Source organism: Sylvia atricapilla, chromosome 20 (genome assembly GCF_009819655.1).
Source record: "Sylvia atricapilla isolate bSylAtr1 chromosome 20, bSylAtr1.pri, whole genome shotgun sequence".
Classification (NCBI taxonomy): domain Eukaryota; kingdom Metazoa; phylum Chordata; class Aves; order Passeriformes; family Sylviidae; genus Sylvia; species Sylvia atricapilla.
Window position 1 is genome coordinate 8,948,803 of NC_089159.1, and position 23,193 is coordinate 8,971,995.

The following is a 23,193-nucleotide window of genomic DNA, read 5'->3' on the forward strand; positions in this document are numbered from 1 at the left end:
CTAGAGAAGGGATCTGTGCCCCAGAGAGGGGATCTGTGCCCTAGAGAAGGGATCTGTGCCCGGCCGTGCGGGGCAGGGACAGCCGAGGGACACAGATGAACCTCTTTTCTATTCCCAATCCTGTTCCCAGCAGCTCTGCCCTGCGCTGGGGGAGCCCCGAGCTCGGAGAGGGGCTCCTGCAGTCCCCAGGACAGGCTCTCCGCAGACAAATGCTTGTGCCGGTGCCTTTTCCATCTGTGAAACAGGCCAAGCACAGGATTCAATTATTTTTTTTTTTCCCCTAGCACACAAGCCACTAATCATTTATTGCATTAAAAAAAACACAAAACACCCCCCCCCTCATCTCCACAGCTTTTGTTCCCGTTTTATCCCATTAAAACTCAAGGAAAAAAAAAAAAGTTTCGTTTTCTCCTTTTTTTCCTTTTTTTTTTCTTTTTTTTTCTTTTTTTTTTCTTTTTTTGCAATCACAAAGACCCGATCTCAGCCCCATTGACTCGCTAATTGTGAAGCACTCAAACGGTTGGGTTTAAAGTTACACTTAGCAGCTGTGAAACATTAGGGTGAAGTGATTACAACCTACTGGAGGATACCGAACATTTTTTACAGTATCTCAGGAGCATAAGGCAAAGACAACAGGAAATGGCGCAAACTTTTCCTACCCTGCACAGCAACAAGCCAGAGCGAAGGAGTGAGAGAAAAAAAAAAAAAATAAAATAAACGTCGAGACGTGGCGCAGAGACGTGGTTTGGATGCTCAAAAGAAGTTTCCTGAGGATGCCCCGGTGGGAGCAGCGGGGATGGAGCCCCTCGTTTGGTTCAAGTCTTTTTTCCTTGTCGCAGCAAATGTTTTGGGGCTGGGGGGAACGCTGCTCAGGGCAGGACAAAGCAGAGTTTGTCCCCTCAAAGGGACAGGATGGGGTTTGCTGGGCTGGGCTCAGCATCCTCAGCAATAAAACACCAAATCCCGAGTTCTTCGTGCCCTGCAGAGCACCAGGAATCTCCGATGGACACTCCGAGATGGGGTTTCTCTGAACTCCAAGCTGTCACGGTCGCAGAACCTTTGGCTTCCCACTCTTGCCCAACTTCCCCCTGCCGTGATTTAAGCCCTCTACACGCGTGTGTTTATTACAGAAACCAGGGGAGGAGAAGAAACGCAATATTTCATGTTAATTCCTGAAATCTGAACTCAACTTTTAATAGAAGAGCCCCGCTTTATGCCCAGAGTGATATACACTCGGGCCTGCTTTAAATGAGACGTTTTGCCTTTTGAACTCAGCAGGAGCCTTCTGCTTACGACTACTGGAAACAGTTTAAAAACCTGCAAGTCCCCGTGTCTCTCGGGCCCTTTGGTTTATATCATGGCACAACATTCTTGCTGGGCTGCCAGCTGCTGTGCTGGAGAACCTGGCGTGTCAGAAACTCACCTGGAGAATTTCCACAGCAGCAGCAGCAGCAGCTGAAATCCTGCAAAGACCACGAGCCTCTGGTTATTTTAAAGTGGGCTTTGGATCAAGTCCCTGGGCTGAAAGCCTGCTTGTGTTCAAGTCAGGGGTGAACTTCCCTTAAGAGCAGCTTTTTAGACTTGTCAAGGGATAGAAATATTCCCTCCTGGTGGCTGGAAATGAGTTTTCATGCGGCTGCTGAGGGTGAGGAGGAGGAAGGGTGGTGTGGCACAAAACCAGTGGAAATGGGGGTTTTAGGGTCACGGGTGGGGTGTGAGTGAAGAACACAGCGCAGGGATGTGCTGCATCACAGTTACTGATGAGTCAGATCCTACGGAGTTATTATTGAACCAAATCCTATAAAATGATCATTAGATCAGGCCCCACAGACCTGAGAGCTGGTGATAATTCAGGCCACATGGAGTGATCAATGAATCAGATCCTATACAGTCATCGCTGCAACACACTCAGTTTTCTCTGGCTCACAGAAGAGCTGGAACTCAGTGGTTATTCTGCTGGGTCATCTGTGAAAGCATCAAATTAAAGTTAAATTAGCCACCTCATGGCAATGCTTATTTTTATTTTTTTTTTTTAGGCTCTAGGCTTTCTTAACAGTTTGGCTACAGGGCTATCAACAGCAGGGAATTTAGGACATTCTTTTCAATGAACCAGACTGAAAATATTTTGGTACAGCCCCAGTTTGTAGGGTTTTTCTTTTTTTTTTTTTTTTAAATTTAATCTCTTCCCCCCCCTACTTTAAACAAAACATCCTGATTCAAAGGAGCTCCTTGCAGACTGGGAATTTCCACATGGCCATATTGCAGCACTTATAAAAAAGTGATTTAATGCCTGCCAACAACAAATACATTTGCAATGACACCACAGTGTGTGTGAAGTGCTATCCTGCTCTGTGTGCTCAGCCAGGCTGTCCCAGGCAGCAGGGAGACAAGAGCCTCCTCCTTCTCCCCTGCACAACTTTGTCCCTTGCCCCGCTCCTTGGAAAGCCCGGGAGGAAACCAGCATCACGGTGACAACACAATCCCTTCTGTATGTGTTAATCTGGATTTTGTTTGAACTTTTGGAGCTGACCTTGGCTTGAACTGTGTTAAAAACCCCTGACTGGTGTGGACTGACTTGACCCTGCGGTCCCATTTGTCCTCGGTGCCAGTCCTCAACCCTGTGCTTCAAGCCTTTATTTTACAGACAAAAAGGAACATAACATTACAGCAGATATAGCCAGCGGGTCGGAGCTGCAAGTACTTACTTAGAGGCAAAAACTCTCCTCTGATTTCATCCCAAGGAAGTTATTTATTTTTTTTTTTTTTTTTGTGCTTGAGAAGAGACTGACTGAAAACCAAGCAAGAAACTTGAAATTATTGCTGTAAACTCTCGCTTTTTATTAGCGGTTTCCAAGCCTGAAGAAAACAAAACCTCCTGAGTGGCTTACAGTTAAAAGCAAAAAAAAAAAAAAAAAAAAAAAATCCACCAAAAAAACAAAAAACCAACCAACAAACCAAGCCCAAGCCCAAGACTGAACTGGGTGTTTGGGGATGGAGTAGGAAGAGGGTGGTTGGTTCTGCCTCCCTTGGTGTGGCTGGCTGGAGCTGTAAGATTTGTGGCTTTAGATAGTTTCCTCTCCCTGCCATGACTCAAATGGCTTCTATTAAAAACAAGCAGTGGGAAGGAAATTTCATAAGCTGACAGTCCCATCTCACTCTAGACACAAGTTGGCTGAGATGTAGGAATTCGTGTGGTTATGATGTGTGAGCCCAGGACTGTTTTATCAGCAGGGTTGTGCAGTGCTAGCTCTGACTCTGCACGTTCAGGAGGGGTTCAGGCTGCTCTGCAGAGCCTCTGATCCATGATCCTACGACAGACTCCACGGAAATGGGTGCCTCTGCCCCCAGCTCCTGCTCCTCGCCCCGCTGGAATCAGTGGGATGAAGAAGTAGGGCCCCAGCCAAAGCAGGGAGCTGGATGGTGGTTTTCAGAGGAGGCAGGTGGGTGCAAGGAACACCACCTGAACACCTTGCTTTGAAAACAACTCTCCATGCACACGAGGACAAGGAAATGGGGAGGCAAAGCCATGCTAGACTGGCCGCCTAACAGCCACTGATGGCTTTGATTAAAGCCCTCAAGTCAGTAAATACACACGGAGTCTGGTCCAGGGAGATACACAAAGCCCACAGTCAGCCCAGTAACACCCCATGAACATTGCCATTTAAGCAGTTTCTTGTTTAACTTAGATTTATTCAATGACACATGCATTTCTGGACAGATATCTGAGTTCCAATGAACAACTTTTATAACCAAATATGAGAAACCCGTGACTGCAATTAGTCAATTAAGTACATTTCTAAAATACATGACTAGAAGAAAACCCGGAGCGAGCGAGAGAGAGAGAGAGAGAGAATTCTTCCAAAGAACAAAAAAAAAAAAAAAGAAACATTTCCATTTGTAATACTCCTGGCATCGATGAGAATCAGAAGGGGAAGAAGGGCAGCAAGGAGATGCGACGAGGAAGGGAAAACATCACCAACCCTGCCCACAGAAACTCCTCCAGTTTCCAGTCTCTCCAGTTCACCCATTTAATGCTCGGCACTTCCACCAGCGGCGAGAGCTCCTCTGAGCTACAGAGATCCACCTCCCGGCACGGAGAAAGCAGAGAACGTCTGTGAAACCTTGTGCTTGACCCAGCATGGCTTTAGGGACATCTCTCCTCACCCAACCTCTTCCTGAAGACAGCGAGAAAGAGAAGCTGCAGAGCTCTCAGGACTGAAGACGGAGCCTCTTCACATCAGAGTCAAGATTTTCACGAGTGTACGTTTTCAGGAAGGTTGTAAAGAGTCGTCAATGTTCATCAGGGTAACGAGAAGCATCCCACCGCAGGGAGCTGGCAGGTGACAGACACAGCGGGGCTCCTCACCCTGTGTGGATGTGTCCCTGGTGGGCTGGCTCAGGGGAATCCCGTGGGGAAGAGGCTCAGGGGCTGGTTCTCGTTAGTCGGCAGCGGGGAGCGGTAGCCGTCGAAGTTGCGGGGGATGCTGCCGCTGGTGGAGCCCGAGCTGTTACTGAGTGTCTCTATGCTTCCCTCTCGCTGAAGCTCTGCAAGGGACAGAGAGAGAGAGAGAGCAGGTCCTGGTTAGTGTTTGGGATAAACCCCCGCAGTGGTTAGATGATAAATTCACTGATAAATCCCTCTGTGCTGCGTTGCTCACGGTCATTTTCCGGGTTTGGGAATGGTTCCTGAGGAATGGCAGCTCCTGGTTCTGGTTGTCTCCAGTTGGGCTCTCAGCTCAGCCGAGCCGAGGATGGAGATGTGACCTGCTGCTCTTTGCTGGGGCTGAGGCTGCTGGCTCAGGATTCTGCAGTGGGGATTCTCAGGGCTGAACTGGGCAGCGTGGGAAGGGGACGGCTGAGGATGGTGGAGAATCTTTCCAGGAAGGGGGATTGGCAGAGTGTGTGCCAATAACCACTGCCATTCCCCACCTGGGGAACACCAGGGACTTTCCACAGCCCTTTATCCTGCCCAAACGGACATAAATAACTCTGCTTGCTCAAGTCAAAGAGAAAATATCCCCTTTCCTCAGCAGAAGAGAAAGCAGCCTGGCTCTGGCTGTCCTGCTCACACCCACCCAGACATCTCCCCTCTCTGACCTCCCGAAGCCTCCAGTGCTCCCTAATCTCCAGACAGGAGCATTTCTGTGTGTGCAGGGCATCGTTTCCAGCCGTGGCCTCTCCGTGAGCCACTTGAACCCTGCAGTTGACTCGGTGGCCACATGCAGCACTCAGCAGTGGCACGCAGCAGGGACATGAGGCAGAGCCCCGGGGATGGCACAGGAATCCTCCCCCGGAGTGACAGTGGTGACAGGAGACAAAGAATATTCTGGGGAGTTGTGATGTGTGACCCTGAGCACGACTCTGGCTGGCCTGGGCTGCAGGGGACAGGAGTTTTGGGTAAATTCCTTTGCTGCCAAGGGGCAAGGAGGACCTGAAGAGGCTAAAGGTGAGCTGGAAAAGGACTTCTTACAAGGGCACAGAGTGACAGGACAAGGAGGAACGGCTTTAAATTGGAAGAGAGGTTAAGGTGGGACATTGGAAAACACTGTTCCCTGTGAGGGTGTGGCTGCCCCATCCCTGGACATCCTCAAGGCCAGGTTGGATGGGCCTTGGAGCAGCCTGGGACAGTGGGAGGTGTCCCTGCCCATGGCTGGGGGTGGAATGAGATGAGTTTTAAGGTCCCTTCCAACCCAACCCTTTCTCTGGTTCTGTGTAAGCCGTGTCTGGGGTGGACAGGAGCTGCAGGAGCAGTGCCTGCCCTGCCCTCTGCGAAATATTCCTGCACTTCCACTGCCTCACCTGGGACATTTAACCTCCTGCAAACACCACAGCAGTCCTCTGGCTGCAGTGGGACTCTCATAAGGACAGATCTGTCCATAAAGTAAAGAGAGGAGCAAAAAAAGCTTTTCCCTAAACCAAAAAGCATCCCAGCCCAGCATCCTCTGGCACTGCCCTCAGCACCTGGGCACTGCAGGGCCCTGCACACACCTGGCCCCGAGGGCTGTGGGATTTAATCCTCCATCCTGGAGCTAACCTGCCACGAGATAATCTGCCCAGGATACAAGGAAAACAAATCAGCAGGAAGCTGATCACCCTGAAAGCAGCGCCGCTGATGACCTCAGCTCTGTTCATCACCGTTTCTCGCCAGTATTTGGTGAAGGAATGTCCATGTCTAAACCTCTTCATTTTCCTCACATCCTCGCTCTCCCATGAGTCCAGGAAGTAAAAACAGTAATTTAAATCAGAAATGAGTGGCGTATCCCACACTAATACTGTGCTTATCCTGTCTGATTTGGGGCTTTTATCTCCCTCAGCACACAGCTGGCTTTGCTTAGAGGTCCCCCGTCAGAGCTGGGGGCGCTGGGCAGCACCGGGGGCTCCCCCAGACCCGGCGTGGCCCCTCCCGGGGTGATCCCGCTCTCCTTTCCAGCTAGAATTCCTTTCCAGGCAGAGTGTTTCCAGCAAGACGAGGGAGAGGGACAGAGAGGGGAGTTCTGTGCTGCTGTGTGGCTGAGCTCCTGCCTGTCCCTCGGTGCCTGCTGTGGGGCTGTGCGCCCTGGCCGGGTGGGATTTTGGGGAGATTTGGGGCTTTTCTGCAGGATTTCTGCAGCTGGCAGCTCCTGTCCCCTCTGCGGGGGCCTGCCAGGGGGTGGCACTGCAGAGACTGATGCCAGCCAGGGAAAAAAAAAGCCGGGAGCAGAGATCCGGGATGCAGAGAGGTGGGCACAGGGTCTGGATGGAGGGATTCCTGTCCTGAGCTCCCCTGGCTGCTGCCAGGCAGGAAAACCTGACAGCTGCTGCTGGGAGGGATAAAAAGACAGGGTACAGGAGGGGCTGAAGCTCTGCAGGGGATTTTTCCTGCTCAGTCTGGGTTAGAGGGGGTCAGTTTAAAATCCAGGGAGTTCCCGTATCCAAGCTGCCATCCCGGGGCACACATTCCTCATGGAACACGAGTCTGGGTGCTGTGACACAGCCCAGCTCGCTCTGGAATTAATTACCCAGCCAGGCAGACGAGCAGTGAGTGTATCCTGATAGCGAAGGAAGCCCTGGAGAGGCGCTGGGCTCAGGAAATTGGGCTCTTGCCCTCAGCCCCGGCCGGCTCTGGGTCACACCAGGGGGACAATTAGCCATGACATGTCACCAGGGACTCTCTGCCCACCCTGCTGACCCCCAGCACCACGGGCAGCACATCTGCCTGCCTTCCCCCAAATGGCACCGGTTCGTTAATAAAAAAATAAATTATATAAAAAAAATATTAATTCAGTGTGTGCTGTTATTCTTCCTCCCAGCCCTTAGAGCAGAGCGGGGCACAGCAGAGGAACAGCAATGACATTCCCATGGGAAGTGCAGACTGGGAATGGCTCCATGACATGGGGACACCCTTCCTGCTACACAGGGAAAACTGGAGGACGATTTCTCACAGATGTGGACAGACCAGACACAAGTGCAGCAGGAGCTGCTGTTGGGTCTCAGGGGAGGCAGGTCCCTAAAGCCACCCTGGGATGGGATGGGATGGGATGGGATGGGATGGGACACAGCCCCTGTGGCACAGCTGAAGGACCTGAAACACCTCCCAGCCTATAAAAGACACATCACACAACCCTGATACCCTCTGAAAACCACACAACAGCAGCAAACGCCCACGGCGAGCTGGGAGTGGGTGGCAGCAGAGCCCAGAGCAGCAGGATCAGGGAGCAGCAGCCCTCCAGGCAGTGATTCCCTCACTCCTGTGGAGTTAGGCCAGGAATGGACTTGGCCCCAGCCAGTCTGAGGGTTATTGTATCTGCATTCCCCCATGCACACACTGTCGAGATGTATTAACTTCCTTAAATGTACCAGTAAAACAACCTCTTATGATACACTTTAATGAACTTGTACAGTAGCCAACAAATTGCGCATCGTATAAAACCCATTCGGCCTTATAGACTCTCTGGCTATTTTGTAATAACTGCAATTTGCTTCTGCTGAAGCAAGATAACCAGGGTTGAGAAGTCAGGCTTTGCAGAAACCTAAATATTTGATTTGGGGGGGAGTGGGTGGGAGAAGGAAGAAAGGGGCCTCTGGGAGCTATTTATGGGGTCAAAATAACATGAGACCTGCTCTTCTCGTAGCGTTTCCACCATCAGGGAAATGAAATACTGTGAGAAGACCAGCACTTGCATTATTTTGGCCCCATAAATGGCTCCCTGAGGCTTTCAGAAGCCCGTGAAAAACAAACACAAATACAAATAAATGCTAATACTAGGAACGTAAATACTAAAAACCTGCCCGTGTCCCCGGAGGAAACGACTCACAAAGTCCTGCCTGCCCTAAAAAAAAAAAGAAAAAAAAAAGAAAAAAAAAGAAAAAAAAAAGGAAAAAAAGACGAAGGAGCTGGAACATCTGCTGAAGCCATGAGGAGAAAGTCACTTCAGGGGAGCTGGGAACAGCCCTGCCTGTGCTTTTGACAGTAACAGTAATGGGCACTGCTGGCATCACCCAGGGTCCCAGAGTAACGGGATTTTCAGGGCACACACACACACACTTTCCACCGTGGTGGAGGCAGCAGCAGCAGCAAAAATCCTCGTGGCTGCTGGCGTGGGATGGCAAGTGGCCACCCTGAGCCCCTGGCCCACCCCAGGACGGCCATGGCACAGCTCTGGGGCACCAGAGGAGGTGGCAGCAGATGGAATTGGAAAGGAAAGCTCGCAGGAAACATTTCCTTGTGCTGATATTCCATGCTGCAGCCAGCCTGCCCTGCCCCTCGTCCCTCTGCCCCAGCCACTCTGCTCTCCCTGAGCAAGGGAAGGGAGGAAGAGGAGGAGGAGGAGGAGGAGGAGCTGCTCTGGGTCAGCAGGTCTGGCACAGAGGTGATGCTCGAGGTCCAGCTGCACCCTCTGCTCCAGAAAGCTCCAGGAACTGTCAAAGGACCCCATCGAATCCTGCACAGGGTACAAAGCCCTGCCAAGCCTAAATGTGAAGCCATTTTATAGGGCACATTAATTCAATGCCTGAAGAAAATCCATATAGCCCTCTTTTGCCCGGAACACTCATAAATTATGCTGCCTTTCTTAGCCCTGCTCTCCTGGAGTGGTCCACTCCAAAACCCTGGTATCTCCTTTATGTCCACTCAAAAAATAATAATAATAATAATAATAAAAAAATCTCCTCTCCAGCGCATTATTACTCCTTCTAATGGTTTTCCCCTTTCTCTCCGTTTGCCTTCCCCTCTTTAAGCACAGTTTCAAACTATCCCAGAGCATTTGCTGGAAGAGCTGACCCTTTCCTCTTACCTTCGGAGGGGCTGCCCGGGATAAGTGATCCAATGACAGCAGCCTGATGTGTCAGGGCAGCGGGGAAGCGGCAGCAACTCTGAATACAAGAATTATTCTTCATCATCTCAAACTGTCACAACACATTACCCTCAAAGGCGCAGCTCGCCGAAGGAGTGACCCTGGACTGAATGGGAGAGTGCTCGGGGAAAGAACTAATTGTAGCCTCTTTTCACACGTCAGTCACTTTTCACAGCACCAAGCCTTTCAAGCTCAACTAATGTCAAGTTCCCTTTTCCTTTTTGCCGGCCTGAGTATTTCTGATTTTTAAGGATGGCGTTTTTTTAAAGGAACAAGGTCTCTGCTGAGGGATGAGGCCAGGGAGGGGACGGGAGGAAGCGTCGGAGTGAGGACGCATCAGAAAGTCCATCAGACGCCCAAAGGCTCGTTAGGAATTAGACAATTAACAAGTAGGAATGCAGGAAGTGGGGTAATGGCCAGCAGAGCTCGAATCTCCTCGATTTCATTTCTGTCATTCACAGCAATTATTTTTTTTTGGGGGGGGGGCCACAAGGGCGGGGATGCTCTGGGGTCCTACCATGGAAATGAGGATGTGAGACGGGAATTCTCCAGGGTTTGGGGTGAAAAAACCTCAAAACTCACTGAGCCCACCTCTCCCCATCCACGAGGGTTTCTGAATCAACAGCTAAAAGGCAAAAAAACCCCCTCAAGCGTGCTGTTAAAATGGGAGAGAACTCCCTTTCCTTGCTGGAGAGGATTCCCTGCGGGGAGAGCCCTGGGAATGTCAGCCCAGGCTCCGGGACACACAAGGGCACTTCACATCTCCTTGTCTTCCACCGAAATCCTGATTTTGTGGCAAGGATTGTGGGGTTTTTTTTCACCCTTACATGTGCACAATGCCCATCACGGGGAGATCTGCCGGACTGACTGGGGCTTCCCGAGTGTTATTTATTAACTGTAATGAATAATAATTATGGAGCTTCTGCCATCTGGAATTCTCACTCAAAAGGGCCCCTCTTTAAAGGGAACGCTAAAAGGCAATTTGTACGAACACAATGGAAGTCTTGAGGATCTCTTAAACTGTTTTGTAATTCACACAACGCTCCGCAGTGAATGGGCGAGTTAAAACATTTTCATTTCACTGATTGCTGCTGAAGGGAGCGGGATGCTCTCCTCCAGGAGCTCACACGGGGCACAGAAACTCTCCATCCTTCATCCCGAACTCTGCTGGGGGCTTTTGGCACTATTCCTGCAGGAAACAATCCGCTCCCAGCAGCATCACCCATCCCTGGTGATGTGCCCGCGGGCGGCACACACAAGGTGGAGAAGAGCTCAAAAACCGAAGGAAAAGCAGCAGGATGAGGGAAAAGACATCGCTGCTAACCGCACTTGGAGGTTTTTTTCCTTGAGTATTTTCCCACTTTTTTTTTTTTTTTAATAATGAAATGCAATTATGCTAATGAGGGAGCTCTAATTATAACCCATCTCCAGCATCCTTGGCGGCTGCTGGGAGCGAGGGGCTCCAGCCCCGCTGGATTTGCCAGCAGGGAGGGCACAGGGGGGCACTGCACCCCCAGGGGAACCTGTGCTTTTGGGCATTTTGGATCGGAAAAAAAAAAAAAAAAAAAAAAAAAAAAAAATTGTGTGTTTTAAATTGCAGAGAAACGAAAGCACCGAGTGCTCATTAAAAACTTTAATTTTCCCAAGTTGGTTATGGTTTGAGATGGCTGAAATTTCTGGGCAAATGTGTGTTGCTCCTTTCCAAAGGGAGCACAGGTAAAAAGACAGTCCCCAGCTTCATATATTGCCATGATTATGATTTTATATATTGCTATGATTACACAGGCAAAAAGTCCCCAGTTTTATACATTGCCATGATTACAATTTTATATATTGCTATGATTACACAGGCAAAAAAGTCCCCAGTTTTATATATTGCTATGATTACAATTTCAGCTTATTATGATAAAGTTTAAAAGTCAATTAAAGCTGCTCTCAAGCCTTTTGTTCACCTGCAGTGACACTCAGCACAGTGGGACCAAATCCTTGCCATGCTCTGGGTGGCTGGGACAGACCTGCTCCTCAGAAATGTATTTTTTCCCCCCTTTTTTATAAACTCAGCAGTTCCACAAAAGAGATTTTAAACTCTTTCCAATTATGGAAATAAAAAAAAAAATTAAAACTACGGCACCTGAAGGCTGAAAATCAGTTCCAACTGTCTCATCCTGTCACAACCTGAAAGACGTTGAGATGCCACAGAAGCACCTCCATTAAATTTGCAAGTAAAAGAGACTGGGGAAACACTGCCTGAGCAACTTGTGTGAAATCAGGATTCAGTGGCCTATGTAAAATATTAGCTGCTGTCAAACCACCTTACAGTAACCCCAGTGCTGAATCCACACAGAGCCGGCTCACGCCATGCGCTCGGAGATGAGACCTGGCACCCTGGAACGGAGCTGGCAGCATCCAGCGAGGAGATGGGGAAGGCACAGCAGCAAGGAGAGGACCAGGGGAATGAAGACAGAGCCTCGTGAACATCAGAGCCCCTCTGCGACCCCCAAATCTAGTTTCCAGTGCCTGATTTCACTGTGAGATGCCAAACAACTTCACACTCGCAGAACAGGCAGGACGCCTGAGCTTACGGAGATGTCTGGGTGTGCTTCAGGCACAGAGAGATCGCTGAGAAAAGGACAAAAACATTTCCCTGCGTGAACTTCTGAACAGGTTGTTCACTGCTTTAAAAAGAGCACCCAGAAAGCTCCATGTGACTCCAGCCCATGGAGTGGGAGACCCAAGACTCTGGCATCTCGCCAGACCTGACTCCGAGCATTTTATGGAAGGTTAAAAGTGCACCAGATAAAGGATTGGCATTTAGAGGGAGAATATTCTTCAAGATAGGCACTTTCACAATGAACTTTCAGTGCTTTTAAAAAATAATCTCAAGTTTCCTAGAGCTGTATATTTTTGTAAAGAGGTTTAGGATGTCTTCCTACACAAATGGCTCTTCAGAAGGATGAGTCGCTGATTTTAGCCAGAATGTGAAATCTCAAAAGCTACGAGGGTCAAACAGAAAATCATTTCTGTAGCCCATCACATCCTGCAAGCCTGTGACTCCTTGTGCAAGACTCACAGATGAGCTTTTTGAATGAATATGCAGCGACGGTTGCCTGGGTTTAAAGGAATTCTCTCTTACCCCATCCTGAAAGTTCCACCATGCCGCTACTCCAAATTCCTGTAAGATATCCTATGTGGAATACACGATTTCCTGTGCCAGCCAGTGTGTGCAGACAAGTTTTTTAATGCATTTAGGCAGAACTATCTTGCATCTTTGGTTACGCAAGCAGCACATCTGTGTATATCAGACCAAAAGCATTCGCAGAGAAAACACTGTATTAAAATTCCTGGGTTTGGTCTCTCATTCCCAGGGTTATGGGAGTGCCTTGGATTGCTCAACACTGACCCCTCTGTCAGCCTCAACTCCTCGGAGGAAATTACCAATTCAAAGTGAAATGGATGTTTATGACACCTACCACGTCCTGCACCCACTGAACTCCGGGGATATTGCTCAGAAATGCTGCAGGCAACGCTCCTATTCCTGGAACAGCTTCTGCCCAGAGCAGGTGTGGATCTGAGCATCCCCCTTCCCTCCAGAGCTGAGTCTCAGGACACAGGTCGTGTCCCAGCAGAGACAGGGATGGCCAGGAGCCCTCAAGGGGTGCTGGGGGTCCCTCCTCCTCCTCCTCCTCCTCCTCCTCCTCCTCCTCCTCCTCCTCCTCCTCCTCCTCCTCCTCCTCCTCCTCGTCCTCGTCCTCTTCCTCCTCCTTGGGCTCAGCCAAAAACAGCTCCAGCAAAAAAAGCCGGGTAAGAAAAAGCTGCCTGAAGGTCAAACCCACAAACCTGGTGATGACCTCCGGGTCTGGGCAGTGACTGCTGACACTCTGCATGAGAATTTCACACCTGACCCTCCAAATTTCAGTTCCTTTCCCATCTAAGACCCAACTCTATCCTCTTTGGGATGCCACCATAGCATTTGGCCACCTTAAAGCCTCTCAGGTAGGAAGAGAGCCCTGTGGGGACTGCAGAGCTCTGTGTGCTCTCTGTGCTCCTGACACACACAAAAGCAACTGCCCAGCTCATTTTAAAAGTGTAAGATTACAAAGCAAAGTCGTTCTGGCACAACTTCTAGTACTTCTGACACGAAGTGGCCTTCTGGGCCAGTGAGAGGCTCTGGGCTGTTCCCCTGGTGCAGATTGATGCTGAGGAGGAAGCTCGACCAGACTGGAATTTGGGTTTGATTCAAAGGAAAAGTTAAAAGTCTGGGGAGGGGGGGAGCAGATGCTCAGCTGGTCCAAATCAGGAGAGTTTTGTTGAAGCTCACGAAATGATGTCACCACAGCCTCAGCCCTGGCTGCTCATCTAAACACTGCAAGGCTCTTGAGGAACCAGTCTCCTGTCACTCCAGTGTCACTGAGGAGCTCCAAACCCACCCAAATCGTCCCAGTTCTGAATGCCATTGATTTAGTCTATTCACTCCATTTTTAATTTTTATTTTTTTTTTTTAAGATTATGTTGACATGGGCTGCTTCAAGCAGACCAGCTTGGTATAAACACAGCCCTAATTTTACAAAGCACTCAGAGCTCGTCTCCTTAAAATCACAGTTCTACCTTGGCTGAGTATTAACCCAGCCTGGAAAAACAACAGCCCAGTCCTGTGGGCTCTCTCTCTCTCTTTCTCTTTTGCAGGGCTGCTTGAGGCTCTTAATACACTCTCTTATTTATACAGCTCCAAATTCTGATGTTAGACATAAATAGGAAAAAAAAGCCTTGATAAAAATGACGTTCAAAGCTTAATTTGTCCCTTTGTCAGCGGAGCTCTTGAACACAGCAATTCACATTTGTGCTCCTGAAACCAGCTGGAAATAGTAAATTCAAACGTTTTTTTTTTTTTTGCTTTTTAAAAGTCATATTTAAAAAAAAAAAAAACTGTTCCAAGCATTGATTCTATTACACTCCATCTCTGTAGCTGCACTCTCACAAACGTGTGGATGAGCTGCAGCTGGTGGAGGAGCTGGTGGAAGGTAACTCTGTGAAATCTGAAAGGCCTCATGGCAAACCAAGGCATTCCTCTGGTCACATCCCCCAGAAAAAGGCAATTTAAATCATGATTCTGCCTTGTCTTCAGGCACCTGGCAGTGAAGTTCACATAACTACCTGCTCCTCCTGTTGTGCTCCTCTGCAGACTCTTTTTTTGCTCACTTTTTTACTGAAAAATCAAAAACCTCCCTTTTGGAGGCTCAGCTACCTGCATGAACATCTGCAGTGGGCTGAACACATTCCCCTTTCACGGGGCAGCTTCACACAGGGTTTCTTCATTTTCAAAACGCTTCCAACCAATTTGTCATTGTTCCTTCCTCTTTGCCTTTTTTTTTTTGGTTTTTTTTTTTTTGGTCAGTGGATGGTGCACACAATATTGAGCAATAATAAGCAGAGGAGGATGAAAACTGCAGCTCGAGAGCTCAGGATATGATTCCTCCTCACCGGATGCCTGGAAGATGTCACTGAAATTCTCCCTCCCTTAGTGCAACCTGTGTGGAGCCAATATGAACTCCCAGCAAAGTGCTTAAAACCCCATTATTTATAATAACTGTTAAATGATGAGACATTGTTTACCCAGATTGCAAGATAAATTCTCACTTACAGAATGCTTGCCTGACCGTCCCGAACGTCATCTGGTTTTTATTTAAATGCAAAATGAAATTAGGCTCCCAATAACACAGCAGAAGAATTCAATAAGATGGGGCTTTTCACTTACAGTTTAATATTAACATTTTCCCATAAATGTTAATGAATAAAAGTCTACTGTTTTATATATTATCTGTGGTGGGGAGACAGTAGGCTAGGAATGGAAGGGAAGCTAATCTTTTCATACCACAAATCAGGATATATACTCCAAGGAGGACTAAGTGTTCCCAGCATTGCCAGGGACCTGGACACAACCCTCCTTCCCTGGGGGAAGCCACTGGAGCTGATCCCACGGGGATGCTCCAGGGTGATCACTGAGATCCTCCCCCAGCCAAAAGCCTTTTGGGTTCGTTTCTCATTTTCCCTGTGAACATCCACCACCAAAGTCCAGCAAGTCCTGATGCTCTCAGGGTTATTGGGAAAATCTTGGTGTGATATTCTGCTAGAGGAAGGTGCAGGGGTGATGAGAGGGGAGGGGACAGCTGCAGGCCACAACACAGTGATACAGCATCCCAAGGGACAAGCACCTGGAGCTGGCAGAGGTGGCACTTGGAGCTCCCCAGAGGAGCTGTGCCAAAGGCCCAGGAGCAGATCCTGCGCTGGAAGAGGGGCTGAGAGGACTTGGAAGCTGCAGGGTTGGCTCACACTGCAACCTCTGCATTGCCTTGGCTCTTGGCTTTCCATTTACTGCGCAGGGTTTGCCGTGGTAATGTGGATTTTGCTGTTGGGTGACTCATCCTACCTCTCTAATAAGTGTTCATTTAACAATTTGACTGCTTGACAATTTATTGCACAAATGGGTTTCCACTGCACAGCCTCCCCTCCCATCTCCCCTGGAGAGGCCAAAGCATTGTCTGGGAGAGCTTTGTGTGGCTCCACATCCCCAAAATCAGCAGAACTCAACGGCTCTCTGGGGCTGCTGGCCTTGGGAGGAGGGACAGGAACTGTCTTGTCTTTATTCTGCCACCACCTCAGCAGCTGCAGGAGGTTTTGGCTCACCAAACAGCTGTAAAAATACCCAGCCCAGGTTCCAGTGCTGGGAGACCAGGGCTCTTGTGCTTACTGAGATATGCTTGCCATAAGTCACATCCTACACAAAAACACCCCAGGAAAGACTCCTGAAAGGAATGACAAGGTAATTATAGGAATTACAGATGGAAAAACCCTCTTGTCTCCTGTCCCCTTTCCCAGTGTGGGATTGCTCGGTGTGGGGCAGGCTTCAGGCCTGGGACTTTTAAAGGGAAGATTTAATAAACACCGAGAAATATTTCTAAATATTTAGAAAACCCAAAATAACGGATTTCCAAGCCGAGCTGTGCAAACAGAGAATGAATTTAGAAAACTTGTTAAAAAGCCCAACGGCTTTGGCGTGCACCGAAATATCTTTGGGCAGCAGGGATCAGCTCCTGGGCAGGATGCTGCAAGAGGAGCTGGAGGATGCACAACCCTGGCTGGAATTGGGCTACCAGGGCTCTCCTCTTGTTCCCCCTGGAACCAACAGCACAAGCCTCAGGGATGCAAACAGCTTCATGCTTTAGGAGGGACTCAGCAGACAGTCAAATGTGAGCAAAGCCAAGTCAGGCAGGACAGGGCTTTGAATTTTCCTGTGAAATTCTGGAGTGCTGCAGTTAATTCGCTTAATCATTAGGAGGAAAAATCACAACCCCAAGCAAACAAAAAAAAAACAAACCCAAAAACCCCCCAAAAAATCCCAACACAGCAGCAAATCTCCAGGGAAAAAGGGAACTGTGTCTCTGTTCACTGCTTTTGAGACAAAGCACTGCAAGAAAAATGTCCAGTTCCAATAATGTCATAACCTGATTACAGCCTGACCAGAAGAGCTAAAACACTTGCAGAACAATGAGTAAGAAATTAAGTTTTAAATTGAGTGCTGGCCCTATCTCGTGTCACTTCTTTATATTCCAGCAGAAAGGACACTGCTGAGCTCATTTCATATGGAGCAGAGTGAGATGCCTGGATGCAGACACCATTTAGTCATCTCCTATATGTTCCTCCCCATCTCTTTCTCCGGGAGGAATGACAAATCCAGGAATGTGACTGCACTTTGTTTTATTATGATATTGATTTTTTTTTTTTTCTCCTGCAGAGGGGAAAGTGCCTTTCTCCCCCAGGTCTGTGCGCCGGCAGGGGATGGGTTAACAAAATGTTTATCACAAAGCTGGCTTCAGAGTTGAAAGTAATGTGATCAGTAATGAATTTTGTGTTACATTAGGTTGTATAAATGGACAGACAAGCGCAGACAACAAGTGGCCAGGAGTCGGGGCTAATCTAATGATGTAAAAATAGAGACAGCACCAATTATACTTGGGGCCAGCTCAGAGCTCCTGCAGGGACTGCAAATGAATAGGTACAAATCAAATTACTGACTAATAGACGCACTACAAGAGAGGGCAGTCAATGCTAAATACATTAGGGCCTTGTGACCTCTCTGCTCTGAACAGCAGAATCCTAAATTTGACTTAAAAAAAAAAAAAATAAATCAAAGAAACTCTTGTTCGTTTAAGGAGAGCAACAGAACAATGTTATTTGTGAAATGACTTGAGACACTTTTGATTTTTTTTTTGGTTTGTGCCCCTATGGCCACGTTTAGGTGCGTGGTCCCTGGAAAGCTGAGAGAGGGTTTGCTTTTAGAGAACAAGGGAAAAAAAAAAAATACTTCTTTGTGCAAAAGTTAAGACCTGATAACAACACAGTTATGTTACATACCAAAACATTTCAAAGCCATGTGCCTCTTTGTGGTGATGTTTTTTACTGCTACTTCACCGGCTGTGTCTGTATCAAAAATAAAATATTTCTTTTAAAAAAATTGCCTTGATTTAATAAGAAGAAAAAGAAAAGGAATCTCCCCACACCACAGTTGATAATAAGCGAGTGCAGTTGATTGAGTTTGTTATCAAATGACAGAAAGTCAGAGTTGTCTTGTGGCACCAGTGCTCCCTTCAGAATTTTTCTACAAACAGCAATGAACCTGAATTTGCAACAGGAATATTCATGGTGTCAGCATTCACACCCCCTGCCCCTGAAATAACGTGTGACCTGACAGAAATTCCAGGAAAACCTCCCAGGGCTGGTGGAGAGAATTGGATTTGGAGACATGGGAAATGAGGGGGAAATTAAAAATGCCCTTGTTGGGCCTACCCAGGGCAGTGGGATGGGGCTGCTCAGGGACAGGAGAGAGCAAAACCCCCACACTGAAATGCTCCAAACCCCAAAAATGTGTGCACAGCCTCCTCTTATCCAGCCCTTCTGAAATGGTGGCTCCCAAAGAACCTGAATTTTCCTTTCTTTTCGACCAGGCTCATCCAAATCAACCTTTTGTAGGAAGAACTGCACTCAGCTCCCAGACTTATTGGAGGGGGTAATTTAATCTCTGACCCTGGGATGAATATTGTGAAAGTTCAAAGGCTGCTTTTAGCATCCACGTCATTTGATCCACCAGTGGCTTTGCTGCCCAAGCTGGTTTTGCACTGAACCTATGCAGGAATCTCCTGGCAGAAATGCTCTTCAGGGGGAAAATAATTTGCTCTGTGTATCTATAGCCCATGTCTGAGTTAGGATAAAAAACAGCTGAGGAGAGAGAAGGGGGAAAATTGTCTTAGAAAAATGAAAGAGGAAGGAAGGAAGGAAAGAAGGGGAAGGTACCACTGAAAGGTCTAACTCTAAAAAGGGCTAATCCTGTTCCTGAAACTAAATGTACAGGTACATCTATGTCCAGCTGGCTGCTGATCTTTGAACAGAGCTTGTGGGCACAGATGTTTTCTCCTCTGGACAAAACCCAGGAAGGATGCTCCTTGCACAGGAGCCCCCGGCTTTGCTCCCCACCTCAGCCAGGAAACGTGTGACCTTCCCTCTCCCACCCACAATTTCACAGGAAGGTTTCAAAACCATCCCTCTGCAAAGCTCAAAGGTGTCCAGACCCAGGTGAGGCTCAGGTTTTGGCTGACCAGGATCAGGATCAGGATCCAAAGTGGCTCCAGCCCCGATCCCAGGTTTCCTACGGGCCATTCCCTAACAGCACATCTAATTAGCTCCACTTACTTTCATCCCATTAATCAGGTTAAAGAGTTTGCCTCAACATATGAGCTTCCTTTGGCACATTATGAGTTTGTTCATGAAATCTGGAAGGAATCCAGACGGTTTCCTCCCAGGGCCAGAGGTGCACCTCACTGTGCTTCCCGTGGCCGAGAGCTGACAGACCTGGAGCTTCCCAGGAGTTTTGGGAGAAAGATGCATTTCAAATAAACACCCCGTTGCTCCCCTACTATAAGCTGATTTCGAATATTAAGCCTAGAAGTGATCAAAACACACTGGAAAGCTTAAAAAAAAATGTACTTGCTGAGGAATGGGCGAATCAGAGGATTTATTAATTACAGTATTTTTGGAGGGAAAGATTTCCAGCCTGAGCTGGCAATTTCTTCCTGTCCAGTTTGAGTGGAATCCTGTCAGAGATATTTGTCTCCTGGAAGCAGAGTTTCATAAACCATAGTCCTAGGGAGGTTTTTTTTTGGGGGGGAGGAATGCAATATGAAGCTCCAGCACGCACTTAAGAACTGCAGTGCAAATGTAAATATTGTAGCTGCTTGAAAACAAAGCTTTGCAAGCAAAAGAGGGCACTGACCACTAACATTTGTGTCTAGACTTGCATAATTTTGTCTTCTCAGTGAGAGTTTGACAGAAACTGAAACAGCAAAAAAAACATCTTTTTGCATCTTTGCCAATTTACGCCTTCCTCGGAATTAAATGTGTATCTGGGCTGACAGCTTATGTACAGCAGACTCCACTTCAGATAGACATGGGTTGTCTGAATAATTGGATAACAAGGGGAAAAGCTGGCTTCCCAACCCAGCCAACTAGCTGGACAACTGGAGTTATCAGTGAGGTCACAAGGAAAGGAGATTTTTGGGGGGATCCTTTTCCAGACTTGGTTTTTCTCCCACCCACTGGCCGACTGCCCTCGGCACGGAGTCAGAGGTGGAAAAGCCCCTTCCCTGCAAATGCCAGGTTATTCCTGATGTTTGCAGCATCCTCCAGTTTGCTGCTGGTGCTGTGACCAATCCTCGGGGATTTCTGCCTCTGCCAGAGAAGCCAGAGCTGGGTTTGGTGTTGCCATCCCTGCTTTGAAATACAACAGGGCAGGTACAAAACAAAGGTTCTGGGAATATCAGCTGCCCAGAGGGGTCTGTGCACCACGAGCACACACTTCCTGCACAGCCCTGCAGCCTATCAGCCCTGATTTCTATATAAACCTACGTGTCAGCTATGCCCTAACAGTCAAGGCATTAAAAGAATCTATTTATCTCTTGCCATTAAGTGCATGTCAGGACCAGTCGAGCACTTGACAAAATCTCACTGTCCACCCTACAGCCCAGTTTTGGTCCACACACTGGAGCCCAGCACAAATCTTCCCATTCCCAGCTGGAATTTGTGCTGAAGTTTGAGTGAGACTTTGCAAGGTTTGTTAAATCCCTGCAAAATCTATTTAAGGACAGAAGGGAATCCACGGAGCACAAACAGGGGTGAAAGCACGCACACCATAAAGGCATGAATAAATTAAAATAAGTTGTTTTAGGATTATTAAAAGGATAAAATACAAATTTTACGTCCAATGCAGAAATACAAACACTGGCTTTGAAAGAAGCAGCAGCGAGACAGAAATCAACTACCAACAAACAAACCTCCAGTGTCCTTTTCTGCTGAACTCTTTGCTGTCATTTCACTGTGGTGAGTGGGCAGCAGAGAACCCAAGGAGAAAAACTGAGTTTTTTTCAAAGGTAATTCAGTTCAGCCAAGCCTGGTTAGGATGAAAGTGGTTTGGGGGAAGTGAAAACTCTCCTGTTTGTTATGAGCCAACAAAGACACCTCTTTTTTGAAGTGAGGGTAATGCAGCTCCACACTTATCTCTGCCCATTTATTAAGCAGCAGACAGATGTGAGCCCTTCCCTGTGCTCCCCAGGCTGAGGAATGGTGCTGGCAGCCAGCTCCAGTCCACTCCTTACTGAGTGCAGCTCTCCAGGTACATCTGAGCAGGAGAGAACTTGGTCTGTCTGTCTGTCTGTCTGTCTGCTAAAGAGGAACAGCTCAAGAGCTGTTAGGGGATGGAAGTGGAAAGGGCACGGGAGTTCACCCTCTTATCACCAGGTTTTCTCTGCTGCTCTGAGTCACCACATGCCCAAATCCTGAGAATAAAGTGTGTTAGTGGTGGAGAGGATCCCAGGACAGGCAGGGCAACGCGGAGTGTTAATGACAGGGAGAGGAGGGTGGTGGGGCTGGGGTGAGCTGGGTCAGTGCTCATGTTACTCATTATTGCTGCGTAAAATCACTGCTCTGAGATGGCATCTATCTTACACTCATTAGGGAGATTTATGGGTCTGCAGCGAGGGCTGGGAGAAATCTCTTTGGATGAATATTAACTCAGTGATGGCATCTCCACAAACAGCTCCTTTCTGTCTTTTACACCTGCAGTTCTGCAAGCCTTATGCCAAAGAAGCTGGCACTGGCTGCCCTCAGCTGGGTTTGGTGAAAATGGAAGGCAAATACAGAGCTGTGTCTGACAAAGCTCTTGGTTTACAATATAATACACTGTCAAATCTCCTGGGCACTCAGCCACCCTAACCTGGCACATCTGGGAGGCTTCAGCTTTCAGAGGAGGTATTCCCCTCACCTTTCCCCTCCCATGGACAGCCCGAGGGGTGCTGCCCCGTTATCAGCAGTGGAAACCCTCCCAAAGTTCACACTGATCACAGCCTGGGCCAGTGAGTGATGAAATATGTACCTTTCTCTATTTCCACAGCCTGCTTTTCCCACCTTCCCAGCCCTCTACAGACATGAGCTGATTAAAGTCCACCCCAGCAATGAGAGGCACCTCTGTCCTCACTGCACTGGTGGAGCTCTGTAGCCACGGGCTCTTGAAGTGTCTTGGCCAAGGCAAAAAGCTGCTGAGGATCTGCAGCAGACCCACCCTTAGTGTTCAACCAAGCCTTTCTGGTAATTCCAAATCTAACTCATGCTTTGATTCCATCTCTCTCCAGATGGAAATCAGAGGAAGGACAGCTGGGAAGGTGACCAGCTGGGTTATGAAGGTGTTTCTGCACTGCTCAGCCTGGTTACTGCTGCCTGTACCTACAGACAAGGGCTAAAATCCCACTCCTCTGCATCCTTCTCCTCCTCCAGGCTGTGGGAAGTCGCTGCAGCTTGGCATTTGCTCTACAGTGAGCAAAGTCAGGATGAGCCCTGATGGGAGAGGCTTCTCCAGGAGCAGGGAGAGCTCAGAGCAGCACAAGTGACACAGGAGGGCAAGAGCCAAGGGAAGAGACAGCTCCAAAGGTTGGCATTCCCACACCTTCCTGCTGCTTTCTCCTCTTTTGCCTTCCCAGGCAAGCTGCCAGCAGAGTGACAAGTGAGTTGGCAGTTGTTAGGGGCCACCACCACTCTGAGGTGTTTTCACTGGAGGTGATTTTTGGAACAAGTCGGAATTAATGGAGACAATAAACCCGCAGTAACCGGCGCTTTAATTTCTGAGCATCTCCTTCCACGGGGCCCCTCCTGACAGGGTGATCTCTGACGTGCCATTCCATTCACTTAAACAGATGATACAATTTATCAATATAATGGACACTGATGAAGATGGATTAATTTGGATTACAGAACCAGCGCTTCGCAGTGGCTCTATTCAGGACACGAAAGGAGGATACGTGTGATTATGGCATTGTTTGGAGCAGGGTGGCCAAGGACAGCAATCTGCACAGGAGGAGGGGATGCAGGAGCTCAGCTATACGATATATCACGATATGACATATCATGTGAGCTATATGATAAGCTCAGCTATATGATATATCATGATATGACATATCCTGTGAGCTATATGATAAGCTCAGCTATATGATATATCATGAGATGATACATCACGTGAGCTATATGATAAGCTCAGCTATATGATATATCATGATATGATAAATCATGTGAGCTATATGATAAGCTCAGCTATATGATATATCATGAGATGATAAATCATGTGAGCTATATGATAAGCTCAGCTATATGATATATCATGAGATGATATAGCATGTGAGCTATATGATAAGCTCAGCTATATGATATTATGATATATCACGTGCCAGTATCTCACTGTGTTTATGTGATCTACCACTGACTTCTTTTT

At 48.0% G+C, this 23,193-nt stretch overlaps 1 protein-coding gene across 7 annotated transcripts in view; it reads right to left on the reverse strand.

Moving 5' to 3' along the window:
• Positions 1-3,669: 3,669 nt before the first annotated feature.
• Positions 3,670-23,193, reverse strand: part of BCAS3 (BCAS3 microtubule associated cell migration factor) — a 300,050-nt gene continuing 280,526 nt past the window's right edge. For 3 of the 7 annotated variants that reach the window (XM_066333524.1, XM_066333514.1, XM_066333517.1), the window contains one exon: positions 3,670-4,545. In XM_066333524.1, the coding sequence (XP_066189621.1) occupies positions 4,397-4,545 (149 nt within the window). In that variant the 3' untranslated portion in view covers positions 3,670-4,396. Of the gene's footprint in view, positions 4,546-17,741; positions 17,808-23,193 lie in introns of all 7 variants that reach the window. The other 4 variants (XR_010745132.1, XM_066333516.1, XM_066333513.1 and 1 more) reach the window with 3 other exon arrangements.